Source organism: Colobus angolensis, unplaced genomic scaffold, assembly GCF_000951035.1.
Source record: "Colobus angolensis palliatus isolate OR3802 unplaced genomic scaffold, Cang.pa_1.0 Scaffold61, whole genome shotgun sequence".
NCBI lineage: Eukaryota > Metazoa > Chordata > Mammalia > Primates > Cercopithecidae > Colobus > Colobus angolensis.
Window position 1 is genome coordinate 3,969,360 of NW_012119710.1, and position 14,038 is coordinate 3,983,397.

Here is a 14,038-nt window from a genome sequence, read left to right on the forward strand (position 1 = left end):
TGGTGGGAGAGGAAAGACAGTAATTGCTGAAGGGCAGGGACAGAAGGCCAGGTGGGAAGGGAGGGCCACACAGACCTTCCTGGGGGTCTACTCCAATGGCAATGGTGTTCTTCATGGTAATGTTGATTGGTACCACCACATCAGCAAAATAAGGGATGTCCAGGGAGACCATGCGAATGTCTATCCTCCTGGCGAAGATGAGGAAACTGTTCATGCCTGCCAGGTGGAGAGGAGGGAAGAGATCACTTGAGCACAGCCATTAAGTGGATTTGGAATCAGGCAAACTGAAATTCATGCCCTGTCCCTGCTAGTTTCTAGCTATGTTATTCTAGGCAAGATATTTAAATTATTATTATTTTTTGAGACAGGGTCTTGCTCTGTCGCCCAGGCTGGAGTACAGTGGCATGATCATGGCTTACTGCAGCCTTGACCTCCTGAGCTCAAGCGATCCTCCCACCTCAGCCCCCTGAATAGCTGGGACTATAGGCACATGCCACCATGCCCAGTGAATTTTTGTATTTTTTGTAGAGATGGGGTTTCATCATATTGCCGAGACTGGTCTCAAACTCCTGGGCTCAAGCATCTGCCCACCTCAGCCTCCCAAAGTGCTGGGATTACAGGCGTGAGGCACCACTCTCAGCCTAAATTATTAAGCCTCAGTTTTCTTATCTATAAAATGGGGACAATAATAGGGTGGCTGTAAGGGTTAAAAGATCATGTACACAAAGCACTTACCATTAGGTCTCACACATATTCATAAATAATGCCTCTTTATTAACATTATGAAAGTGGCTCTCTTTGATGGACCCTTTACCATGAAGATTAAGAAAGAGAAAAAAAGAAAGGGAATAAAGGGACCCCAGTGGGCTCTACTCACAACCTGGGAGGCACAGTTCACAGCTGCTTTCTCACTCAAATTCCCAGGGAGGTTAGAGTTCAAATGCAGCCTGCCCTGCAGCATGTCCTAGGGAAAAACCTTGACTTCCAAAATCTGGGTAGCCAGGTACTGCTTCTGGGACCCTCCAATAAGGTTGTCACATAGGTTGTGTACTCACAAAAGTGGCACATCTAAGGGGGAGGGTACCATGACATTGTAGATATCATACATTTCTGTTTTTATTATACCAATTTTAGGCAGTTAGAAGTGTCTTTTTTTTTTTTTTTTTGGAGACAGAGTCTCACCCTGTTGCTCAGGCTGGAGTGTAGTGGCGTGATCTCTGCCCACTGCAACCTCTGCCTCCTGGGTTCAAGCGATTCTCCTGTCTCAGCCTCCCAAGTAGCTGGGATTACAGGCACGTGCCATCATGCCTGGCTAATTTTTGTATTTTTAGTAGAGATGAGGTTTCACCATGTTGGCCAGGTTGGTCTTGAACTCCTGACCTCTAGTGAGTTGTCTGCCTTGGCCTCCCAAAGTGCTGGGATTACAGGTGTGAGCCACCGTGCCCAGCCAGAAGTATCTTATTCCAACCAAATCAGTATATTATGACAATGTACTAAGAGATGAGAGGAAAGTGTCGTGAGAAAGGAGCAACTTTATCTAATATGCATGAAGACATCATAAGAACTAGGTGGACCCTGCCTCCAGTCCTTTCTATCTGCTTCCAAGGGCCTCTCCCCAGGCCCCTCCCCTTTTCTAGCCGCGAGTCTCTCCCCTGGGCCTCTAGAAGCAGCAGAACTCATGGTTTCTCAGACCACATTGGAGCCCATCTGCAAGGAAGGAAGAGAGTCATTGCCCCCTCCCAGAGAGGCTGCATCTAGATCTGTGATGCTTTCACTCACCTGGTGAGCAAGTCTTGCCATCAGGCAGCAGGTTGATGCCTGTGGGGCAGGTACAGCTGAAGCCGCTCGGATTTGGGGACCTAAGACACAGGTGGCTACAGCCGCCATTCTCCATAGCACATGGTGTAGACACTGAGTAGAGAGGAGGGGACATTCAATGGGGAGGGTTAGGGCATAGGAGGGCCAAGGAGAAGCCAACGCGAGCCAAGGGCTGCTCACCTGGGGGCCGGCGGCGGTGGAAGACATGGATGTCCATCAAGTTCTCCAGGTTCTCCTGCAGAGTCTCCCGGTCCAGCCCTGTCAGCCGGTCAGCGCTTTGTATACTCTTGGTCTGCCAGTCAGTCCAATAGATGCGCTCTCCATAGAGGGTCAGCCCAAATGGGTGGGGGAGTTGGCTTCCGATCAGCACCTGCCAAGGCCCCAACACTGTGTCATCTTCAACAAAGTCTGACAGCACAGAGCAGTGGTAAAGAGCTCACTGTGGACTCAGAAAGTGGCTCTCCCACTAACACCTACTGTGTGACCTCTAGTAAGAGCTACTTATAAAATCTCTCTGAGTCTTGCTCTATCAATCTGTGACTTGATCGTGCCTGGCTCTAAGGGTCATGTGATGGTTTCATTGGAATATGTTGGAAGTCATCTATTACTCACATCATCTCAAAGTATCTCTGTACAAATTACTTATTAAGTACAAAAGAAAAAAATAGCAACTTTACAGTGGACACTACCTTAACCATACAATGGCAGTAAGTATCACAATAATGGAACAGGCCAACACCTGTGTCTACTGATGAGACACACTGAGAACTCAAGGACATGACTTCACTTAGGGTAGTGTTCCTGCTGCAAATGCACACTATGAATCCAGTCACAAGGAAACATTAGATAAATCCAAGTTGAGAGACATTATAAAAAAATAACTGGACTTTACTCTTTAAAAAATGCAAATGTCCACTTTGGGAGGCCAAGGTGGGCGGATCACCTGAGGTCAGGAGTTTGAGACTAGCCTGGCCAACATGGCGAAACCCTGTCTTTACTAAAAATACAAACAGTAGCTGGGCGTAGTGGTGGGCGCCTGTAATCCCAGCTACTCGGGAGGCTGAGGCAGGAGTACTGCTTGAACCCAGGAGGCAGAGGTTGCAGTGAGCCGAGATTGTGCCATTGCACTCCAGTCTGGGCGACAGAGCAAGACTCTGTCTCAAAACAAAACAAACAAACAAAAAATGCAAATGTCAAGAAAGCCACAGAAAAGCTGAGGAAATGTTCCAGATCAGAGAGTAAAGAGACTAGATTAGCTGGGCCCAGTGGTGCACAGCTCCAGCTACTCAGGAGCCTCAGATGGGAGGATCCCCTGAGCCCAGGTCAGCATGGGCAACACACCAAGACTGCAGTCTCAAAAGAAAAAAAAAGTAAGCTATGTGTGGTGGCTTATGCCTATAAACCCACACTTTGGGAGGTCAAGGCAGGAAAATTGCTTGAGGCTAGGAGTTCAAGACTAGCCTAGACAACAAAGTGAGACCCCCATCTCTACAAAAAATAAAAAAATCAGCCGAGTGGCCTCAAACCCGTAGGCTCCTGAGTAGCTCAGTTGCAGTAGTAGGTGCCTGTGGTCCTAGCTATTCAGGAGGATCCCTTGGGCCCAGGAGGTTGAGGTTACAGTGGGCCATCTTTGTGGCACTGCACTCCTGCCTGGGCCACAGAGTGAGTGTCTAAAAATAAATAAATAAATAAAAATTAAAAGAGACATAATTACTAAACACAATGGGTGATCCTTATTGGATCCTAGATTAACAAAGAAAAAAAGTGGGGTGAGGGGAGCTATAAAGGACATCATTGAGGCAATCGGTAGTGAAATTGAGCAAGGACTATGATTAGACAGTAATATTGGGCTGGGCATGGTGGCTCACGCCTGTAATCTCTGCACTTTGAGAGGCTAAGGCAGAAGGATTGTTTGAGGCCAGGAGTTTGAGACTAGCCTGGGTAATACAGGAAGTCTCCATCAAAAAAAAAAAAAAAGGCCGGGCGCAGTGGCTCAAGCCTGTAATCCCAGCACTTTGGGAGGCCGAGACGGGCGGATCACGAGGTCAGGAGATCGAGACCATCCTGGCTAACACGGTGAAACCCCGTCTCTACTAAAAAATACAAAAAACTAGCCGGGCGAGGTGGCGGCACCTGTAGTCCCAGCTACTTGGGAGGCTGAGGCAGGAGAATGGCGTGAACCCGGGAGGCGGAGCTTGCAGTGAGCTGAGATCCGGCCACTGCACTCCAGCCTGGGCGACAGAGCGAGACTCCGTCTCAAAAAAAAAAAAAAAAAAAAAAAAAAAAAAAAAAAAACTAGCCAGGCGTTATGCCTCATGCCTATAGTCTCAGCTACTCAGGATCCGAGGAGGTCGAGGGCGCAGTGACCCAGTATCGTACCACTGCACTCCAGCTTGGGTGGCAGAGCATGACCCTACCTCTAAAAAACCAAAAACCAAAAAAAAGAAAAAAGACAGTAATATTGGATCAATGTTAAATTTCCTGATTTTAGGCCGGGCGCGGTGGCTCAAGCCTGTAATCCCAGCACTTTGGGAGGCCGAGACGGGCGGATCACGAGGTCAGGAGATCGAGACCATCCTGGCTAACACAGTGAAACCCCGTCTCTACTAAAAAACACAAAAAACTAGCCGGGCGAGGTGGCGGCACCTGTAGTCCCAGCTACTCGGGAGGCTGAGGCAGGAGAATGGTGTAAACCCGGGAGGCGGAGCTTGCAGTGAGCTGAGATCCGGCCACAGCACTCCAGCCTGGGCGACAGAGTGAGACTCCGTCTTAAAAAAAAAAAAAAAAATTTCCTGATTTTGATCATTGTACTGTGGTGATGTAAGACAACATCCTTGCTTTTAGGAAATGTGCACAGGAATAGCTTGGAGTCAAGGGCAGGCTGTCTGTACTGTAATCTTAGACAGCTCCAAAAAATAATAGTGTGTACCGAAACAGAATGATAAAGCAAATGTGGCAAAATTTTATTTATGTATTCTTTTTACCTGTTCTTGCAACTTTTCTGTAAGTTTGAAATTATACCAAAATAAAAACAAAAAGAGATCAATCATGGACCCACAGAGCAACTGGTAATTAACAAGCAATAGTTGTGCTGGTTCACAGGAAAGTTTGTGCATTTACACCCCCAGTTCATAATCCACACAAGTCTTTTCATCATCAACCAGCAGCCCTTTCCCACCCCACCCCCAAGCTCTGAACAGCACCCACAGCCTCAGAGAAACAGCACACGCCCCATGCTGGTCCCCTTAGCTCCGATCAGTACCAGTGTCAGCCAAAAAGTACCATCCTGGAGGCTGTCAAGGCCGGGGGAAGATGTTTTAGTGCCACCCTTACCTTCCTCTTACTGCCATCCAGTCCAGCAAATTCAATTGTCTTCATACCGGCGTCAGCCCAGTATAGCCGCTGGGAACCGTAATCAATAGCTAGCCCATTAGGCCAGGTCAGATTCGAAGAGATAATGACTTGGCGGCCTGAGGCATCCATGCCAGCTCGTTCAATCTTGGGGCTCGCACCCCAGTCAGTCCAATACATGTACCTGGGCAAAGGCAAGGCAAGGGAGGTCTTACAAGCTAGTTAATATCCAGCAGGGACTCAGAGTACCTAGGATTTCAGGGTTTCTGCCTGAAGTAGCTACCTCAGCCTCCTGCTTCAGTGTCCAGCCCAGCCCTGGGCTCAGCGCTATCTCTGAATGCCTTGTCTTCTATCATTATCAAAAGCTACAGGGTCTTAATAAAAGCAGAGGCCACAGCTTAAGCAGAACTCAGCAAATAAAGTGTACATGGGAATAAAGAAAGAGGAGGGGTGAAAATGAATAAGAAATGTTTCCTTGGCCAGGCGCCATGGTTCATGCCTATAATCTCAGCACTTTGGGAGGCTGAGTTGAGAGTATTGCTTGAGCCCAGAAGTTTGAGACCAGCCTGGGCAACATACTAGGATCCCATCTCTACCAAAAAAAAAAAAAAAAGTGCCAGATATGGTGGTGCACATCTGTGGTCCCAGTTACTTGAGAGGCTGAGATAGGAGGATCATTTGAAACCAGGAGGGTAAGGCTGCAGTAAGCCATGATTGTGCCACTGCACTCCAGCCTGGGCAACGAGTGAGACTCTGTCTCAAAAAAAAAAAAAAAAGAAAGAAATGTTTATCACTGGATGGGTTAAATAATTTAACAGAACTCTATATAACCAGTAAGAACAACATAGGCCAGGTGCAGTGGCTCACACCTGTAATCCCAGCACTTTGGGAGACTGAGACAGGATTGCTTTAGCCCAGAAATTTGACACCAGCCTAGACAACAAAGCAAGACCCCATCTCTACAAAAACAAAAAACAAAAAAACCTGGTTAGCTAGGCATTGTAGTCTGTGCTTGTAGTGCCAGCTACTTGGGAGGCTGAGGTAGGAGGATTGCTTGAGCCCAGGAGGTTGAGGCTATAGTGAGCCGTGATTTGCACCACTGCACTCCAGCCTGGGCCACAGAGCAAGACCCTTTCTCTTTTTTTTTTCTTTTTGAGACAGAGTCTTGCTCTGCAGCCCAGGCTGGAGTGCAGTGGCCGGATCTCAGCTCACTGCAAGCTCCGTCTCCCGGGTTTATGTCATTCTCCTGCCTCAGCCTCCCGAGTAGCTGGGACTACAGGCGTCCGCCACGTCGCCCGGCTATTTTTTTGTATTTTTTAGTAGAGACGGGGTTTCACCGTGTTAGCCAGGATGGTCTCGATCTCCTGACCTCGTGATCCGCCCGTCTCGGCCTCCCAAAGTGCTGGGATTACAGGCTTGAGCCACCGCGCCCAGCCAAGACCCTTTCTCAAAACAAACAGCAACAACAAAGACAAGGTAGATCTATACACTCAACTGGAAAGATACACAAGATATATAGGCAAGCAGAAAAAAAGTCACAAAAATATGCTATTTTTGTAAAACCAAAACCATCACCACCAACAACAAATGTTTACATACATTTAGTAGAAAACCTGGAAAAAAAATACCCTAAATTGTTAACTTACTGCTGGAGAGTGAGATCACAGAGAATTTTTACTTTCTACAGATTAAAATTTTTTTAACAATAAGTTACTTTTGTAAGCTAACCAACAATAAAAACGAGATAAGGAAAGGAAGAATTGAAAAGTTTCCTTGTCCACAGAGAGTACAAAGTTGTCACCAGCCTCTGGTTTCTGTAGCTGCTCTTGCTTCCTTGTATATCCATCAGATTTGGCCACTCTTCCTAATCTTTTGACTTCTCTCTGGAACTCAGATCTTGGGAGGGGTGGGTGGAGGTCATTCCCAAGGGGCAGCCACTCACCCGCCCATGGGTTCCACCACAATGTCCCGAGGACGATCAAGGTTCTCCCAGATGAGTACTGTTCTCATGCTGCCATCTGTGTTGGCTACTTCAATCCGGTCTGTACCTACCAAGAAGGGATACAAAGATTAATTGTAGTCTTGTTCATTCACGCTCTTACCTTCCATGGCCAACACAAGAGCCTGGTATGTGCCAGCGGAGCACAGAGTAGGTACTCAAAAGATATTTTGTGACAGATGCACAATGGAAATTTAGTGACTTGAACTGTAAGAAGAAATTCAAGAATGTGGTCAGTTGGATTTCTTGAAAGAGCAAGACTTCCCAAACATAGGCAACCATAATTTAAGGCAATGATTCTCAAACCTTAGTGTGCGTTAAGAATCAGGAGAGCTTGTTGAAACACAGATTCCTAAACCTAACACCCAAAGATTTTTTTAAAAAATAAAAATATTTGGCCGGGTGTGGTGGCTCACGCCTGTAATCCCAGCACTTTGAGAGGCCAAGGTGGTGGATCATGAGGTCAGGAGTTCGAGACCAGCCTGAACAACATGGTAAAACCCCGTCTCTACTAAAAATACAAAAATTAGCTGGGCGTGGGTGGTGCATGCCTGTAATCCCAGCTACTTGGGAAGCTGAGGCAGAAGAATTGTTTGAACCCGGGGAGGCAGAGGTTGCACAGAGCTGAGACTGTGCCACTACACTCCAGCATGGGCAGCACAGCGAGACTCCGTCTAAAAAAAAAAAAAAATTCTAGTCCATTTCATGCTCACTAACTCCCTACGATTCTGATTCAGTAAGTCTTGTCTTTTTTTTTTGAAGACAGGGTCTTGCTCTGTTGCCTAGGCTGGCATGCAGCGGTGCGATCATGGCTCACTGCAGCCTTAAACTCCGGGGTTCAAGCAATCCTCCCACTTCAGCTTCCCAAGTAGCTGGGACTACAGGCATGTACCATTACACCCAGCTAATTAAAAGAAAAAAATTGGGGGGAGGGGTCTGAGGGGTCTTGCTATATTGCCCAGGCTGATCTTGAACTCCTAAGCTCAAGTGATCTTGCCTTGGTCCCCCAAAGCGCTAGGATTACAGGTGTGAGCCACCATGCCCAGCCCTAATTCAGTAAGTCTAGGGTGGGGCCCAAGAATCTGCATGTCCAACAACTTACCAGATGATGCTGATGCTGCCACGCAGAGGAGGCAAGGTTGTCGTCAGCCTCTGTGGTCCAGCAACCACACGCTGAGTAGCACTTGTTCAGGGTGTCCCCTTGCCTCCCAAACCCAACTGGCTAATTAAAAATGCCTGATTTGGCCGGGCGCAGTGGCTCACACCTGTAATCCCAGCACTTGGAGAGGCTAAGATGGGTGGATCACGAGGTCAGGAGATCAAGACCATCCTGGCCAACATGGTGAAACCCCGTCTCTACTAAAATACAAAAACTTAGCTGGGCATGGTGGTGCATGCCTGTAGTCCAAGCTACTCGGGAAGCTGAGGCAGAGGAATAGCTTGAACACAGGAGGGGGAGGTTGCAGTGAGACCAGATCACGCCACTGCACTACAGCCTGGCGACAGAGTAAGACTCCACCTCAAAAAAAAAACAAAGCCTGATTTACCCAGAAAGTTACGGAAAGAAAACCACAAGGCATAGGTTCACGACCTGAGATGCCTTAAAACACTCCCCAGCATCAACTACACAGCAGAAGCAGCTGCCACAATGTGAGCTTCTCACGTGGGAGCTTCTCACTTCAGCTCTGCAGCAGACCTCCTGCTTCTGACCTACCAAGGACTTCAGGTGAAGACGGAAGTGGCCCAGGAGGGGCACTGGGCCCCTTCTATCTGAGGCCAGGGTTTTAAACAAGAGGAATCCCAGGGAGCCAGGCAGGCCATGGCTCCCCTATACATACCTGCATCTGTCCAGTACAGTTTGTTGGTGACCCAATCAATGGCCAGGCCAGCTGGGCTCTCCAAACTAGTATCCACTACCACCTGGGCAGGAAGTAAAGCTGTATCACCAACTGTACTTCCACTCTAGTACTGGAGCCCAAACTCCACCAATTCTCAAGGTTGGCAAAGGTATGGGAAGCCCTTACCCTGGAGATGGCAGATTCCACCCCTCAATCTCCCCACGCTGGGCCCTACCTCCTGTCCTGTTCCATCCCACTTGGCCCTGCTGATGGTATCAGTGCTGACATCTGTCCAGTACACGTGGTCATCCCGGGAGTCCCAGTCAAGGGCCACAGCACTGCGTACGTCAGCCAGTGGGATGACATCATCAGACAGGTCCTCTGTGTCAAAGCTGATTCGACGGATGTCCATCCTTCGGGCAAAAAGCAGGAACTTGTCAAGACCTGATCAAAGGCCGAAAGGGGTCTTCTTTTAATGCTCTAAATCCAAGAACAGTGACAGACACAGACGCTCACCTGCGTGACATCTGGTTCAATCACACTTCCTGGGATCTGGTGCCCTTTGCCCCCTATGCTTTATACCTCAGGCTCTCTTTAAGCGCTGCCATGCTGGCAGAATCAGACTTCTAAATCAAATGGAGACAGACTCTACCATGGTCCCAGAAGTGCATGCTGTTTAAGCATCTGTCGGCTTCATCTCAACTTTTCTGTCTTCTTACTTTTCTCCACCTCTTCTGGTGCCCTGGCTTGCCCACGGCCAACCCCTGACCCCTGCTTCTCTGATGTTCATGACTGTGTCATGGCTCCTGTCCCTCCACTCCATCACCTGGATCCCTTCCTCTTGCTCTCCTCTTCACAACTTTAAGCCAGTAGCTTAAGCTGAGCACTTTCCTTGCCAGGCACTGTGCTTGGGGCTTTTTTGGTCTCACACCAAGCTTCTATTGTGTGTTATTCTCATTCCCACTTTCTAAATGAGCAACCCTGAGGCTAACAGAGATTAAGAAACGTGCCCAAGATCCCATGGCTACAAAGCACCAGAGCTAGGACTCAGGTCTGACTCCGGAGAAAGAGCTCTGGCCACTCCTCTACGAAGTTTACTTCCATCCTCTGCCCTTCCTCTGGCCAGTCTGAATACTTTCTCAGTAGACTTTTCATCCAGAAAGGCACTTCCTGCCTAACGTTGCCAAATGTCTTCTTCCTAGCCCTGGGAAATCCTTAAGGGGAAGCCGGCAGGGGACAGGGGGCTTTACTTCTTGCATCTCACTAAGACCACAGGGGAAGTGCTGGGCACAAAAGAATTCAAGGGGAAAGGGCCGGGCATAGTGGCTCACGCCTGTGATCCCAGCACTTTGAGGGGCTGAGGTGGGGGTATCATTTGGGCTCAGGAGTTTGAGACCAGCCTGAGCAACATAGTGGAACCCCGTCTCCACTAAAAATACAAAATTCACTGGGCACAGTGGCTCATGCCTGTAATCCCAGTACTTTGGAAGGCTGAGGCGGGCAGATCACAAGGTCAGGAGTTCAAGACCAGCCTGGTCAATGTAGTAAAACTCTATCTCTACTAAAAATACAAAAATTAGCCAGGCATGGTGGCAGGTGCCTATAATTCCAGCTACTTGGGAGCCTGAGGCAGAAGAATAGCTTGAACCCGGGAGGTGGAGATTACAGTGAGCGGAGATCATGCCACCACATTCCAGCCTGGGTGACAGAGTGAGACTCTGTCTCAAAAACAAACAAAACAAACAAACAAACAAAAAACCCCACAAAATTCACCAGGTGTGATAGTGTATGCCTGTAGTACCAGCTACTTAGGGGCCTGGGGCAGAAGGCTTGCTTAAGCCCAAGAAGTCGAAGTTGCAGTGAGCACTGTTTGCACCACTGCACTCCAGCCTGGGTGACAGAGCAAGACCCTGTCTCAAAAAAAAAAAAAAATACAAAACACCGGGTGCGGTGGCTCATGCCTGTAATCCTAACACTTTGGGAGGTGGGCAGATCACGAGGTCAGGAGTTCAATACCAGCCTGACCAACATGGTGAAACCCCATCTCTACTAAAAATACAAAATTAGCCAGGCGTGGTGGCGCATGCCTGTAATCCCAGCTACTTGGGAGGCTGAGGCAGGAGAATCGCTTGAACCTGGTAAGGGGAGGTTGCAGTGAGCCAAGATTGTGCCATTGCACTCCAGCCTGGGCAACAGAGCAAAACTCTGTCTCAAAAAAAAAGAATGCAAGGGGAAAACTCACAGCATGAAATTAGGTTCTTAGTTAATATGTGTATGAATGAAACTTCTGAATGTTTTCCCTAACCACACTCTCTAGAAAGGACCCAGGTCCCAGGAGAATTTTATTTTACCCAGATTTCAGAGGGTCAGTCGGGAACGCAGCAGTAAACAAGAACAGCTGCTGATGTGTGAGGGATCACCCCCAGGCCCCCTGCTGGTCATGCCATACGCCCGGACTGCTCCTCTCTGGACTATTCTTAGAAAAAGTCATCATGTGCAGGGCTCTCCAGGGCTACCCTCTCAAAGCAGTAACCCCGCAGGAGCCCAAAGGAAGCCAAAGTAGTAGTTCAGGGAGAGACCAGGGAATCCCACAATCTTCCACTTGTTTGACACATATTTATCCAGGACCTGCTCACACAGAACATCATCAGAGATTCTAACTTTGGCTTCCTGGTTTAAGGGCCGAAAGAAAGTCTTCAACAGGGTGAGGCTAAAGGTAAAAAGGTAGGAAATCATTCCCCTGTTTTCTAGAAGAGCATAAAACCCTCTTGCTGCCTATGGAGAAGGTATCCTGCCTGGTAAAATGACACATGAGCCTGATTGCAGGTGTTCACACTCGACCGGGTAGTGTTGCTGAGCCTTCAGCAGCTAGAGCTGGGTCCTCAGTCCTCAGCTTTGATAGAAGATCCCTCAGCCTCTTAAGTTCTTCCTCTCCAGGGCTCCCTGAGGAATGTGGTTTTTCCCACCACAGGCAATCCCTCCACCTCCTATCCCTTGTTCCTTCTCCCCATCCTCACAACAGCCTCCATAGAGGCTGGTGTTGCAGACCCACTTACTCTGGGCACAGGCGTGGCTGCTGATCTTGCGGAAGCCAGTGGGGCAGGCACAGGTGTAGTTCTGGCCACTGGGCAGACACAGGTGCGTGCAGCCTCCATTGTTGTCCCCACAGCGGTTCTTCCCTGCTCAAAGAGCCCAGGGCAAGAGGATTAGCAAAGGTTTGCAAAAGTGACCCCAAGACTAAGGAATAGGGGTTTAGGTAGGGTGATAGTTCCCTGAAGGGAGAAACTATGTCTTATTATTATTATTATTATTATTATTATTATTTTGAGGCGGAGTCTCGCTCTGTCGCCCGGGCTGGAGTGCAGTGGCCGGATCTCAGCTCACTGCAAGCTCCGCCTCCCGGGTTTACGCCATTCTCCTGCCTCAGCCTCCGGAGTAGCTGGGACTACAGGCGCCCGCCACCTCGCCCGGCTAGTTTTTGTATTTTTAGTAGAGACGGGGTTTCACCGTGTTAGCCAGGATGGTCTCGATCTCCTGACCTCGTGATCCGCCCGTCTCGGCCTCCCAAAGTGCTGGGATTACAGGCTTGAGCCACCGCGCCCGGCTGTCTTATTATTTTTGACATCTGCCCCCGCTGCTAGCACAGTGAGTACCCGGCACAGAAGAGATGGCCTGTAAATGTCTGCCTGAATTAGATGGGAACGGTGAAGCCTAATGAGTCTTTTCGTGAATCTTGTTGTACTGCCCTGAATGTCCAGCAGAGGGAGGAGTTAGCCCATGTCAGTGCCCCGCTGGGTTTCCCCATCAGAAGAAATGGCAACTCCTAAGGGGAAGGAAAGTTCTCAGAGGCACCAGAGGCCACTTCAACCATGAGACTACTTTGGCTCACCGGGTGGGCAGTTTTTTACCTGCAGGTTGGCGCTGCGGGTGCAAGGTGTGGATGTCCATAGGGAAGTGGAGTTTGTTGCGAATGATTTCCTGGTTCTTCCCTGTAAATTTGTTAGCGCTATTGATGCTCTTGGTGTGCCAGTCTGTCCAGTACAGGCTGTCTTCAAACACTGTAATGGCGAAGGGATGCGGAAGGCCTGGGGAAAGTCCAGGAAGACCTCAGTCTGGACGTGGTCTGCCATGGTCTCTGGGCCCAGGCCTGGCAACTACACAAAGCCTCTGCCAAGGCTCCTGGGGGGCAGGGACAGGGGCAGGAGGACAAGAGATGGAGAGTGAAGGAAGGGGCTCACCCTGGCTAATGACAGCCTTACGGTGACTCCCATCCAGATTGGCCCTCTCGATGACATGGTGCTTAGCATCCACCCAGTACATACGGCGCCCAGCATAGTCGATGGTGAGGCCATTGGGCCAGAAGAGATGGGTATCAGCAATGATGCGGCGTCCAGAGCCATCCATGCTGGAGGCCTCAATACGGGGGGTGTTGCCCCAGTCTGTCCAGTAAATGGTACTAGGAAGAGAGAAAAGTAAATTGGGAAGTGGGCAGCAGAAAACAGGTAGGTAACCAGGAGAATAATCAGGTAGGGGGCTTTTATCCATTTAACTCAGGGGACTCCAATGTTTGGTCCACAGAATGCATTTTTTTTAGACAGGGTCTTATTCTGTCACCCACGCTGGAGGACAGGCGATCACAGCTCACTGCAGCCTCAATCTCCTGGGCTCAGAAGGCCTCCCACCTCAGCCTTCTGAGCAGCCAGTACCACTACACCTAACTAATTATTTTTATTTTTATTTTTGTAGTAGTAGAGATGAGGTCTTGCTATGTTACCCAGGCTGGTCTCAAACTCCTGAGCTCAAGTGATCCTCCTGCTTCGGCCTTCCCAAGTGCGAGGATTACAGGCATGAGTCACCATGCCTGGCCTCAGAATGCTTTTTAAGTGTTTGAGTTTAAATGTCTTTAGACAGGGCACGGCCGGGCGCGGTGGCTCAAGCCTGTAACCCCAGCACTTTGGGAGGCCGAGACGGGCGGATCACGAGGTCAGGAGATCGAGACCATCCTGGCTAACACGGTGAAGCCCCGTCTCTA

At 49.1% G+C, this 14,038-nt stretch overlaps 1 protein-coding gene across 1 annotated transcript in view; it reads right to left on the reverse strand.

The window, feature by feature from the left end:
* Nucleotides 1–14,038, reverse strand: part of LRP4 (low density lipoprotein receptor-related protein 4) — a 47,569-nt gene that overhangs the window by 20,263 nt on the left and 13,268 nt on the right. Inside the window, exons 14-23 of the mRNA XM_011963558.1 lie at nucleotides 13,245–13,462; nucleotides 12,915–13,091; nucleotides 12,063–12,185; nucleotides 9,242–9,450; nucleotides 9,007–9,088; nucleotides 7,112–7,217; nucleotides 5,152–5,353; nucleotides 1,999–2,188; nucleotides 1,780–1,911; nucleotides 76–216 (exon numbers count right to left, since the gene is read on the reverse strand). Coding sequence (XP_011818948.1) covers nucleotides 76–216; nucleotides 1,780–1,911; nucleotides 1,999–2,188; nucleotides 5,152–5,353; nucleotides 7,112–7,217; nucleotides 9,007–9,088; nucleotides 9,242–9,450; nucleotides 12,063–12,185; nucleotides 12,915–13,091; nucleotides 13,245–13,462 — 1,580 coding nt within the window. The remainder of the gene's footprint in view (nucleotides 1–75; nucleotides 217–1,779; nucleotides 1,912–1,998; nucleotides 2,189–5,151; nucleotides 5,354–7,111; nucleotides 7,218–9,006; nucleotides 9,089–9,241; nucleotides 9,451–12,062; nucleotides 12,186–12,914; nucleotides 13,092–13,244; nucleotides 13,463–14,038) is intronic.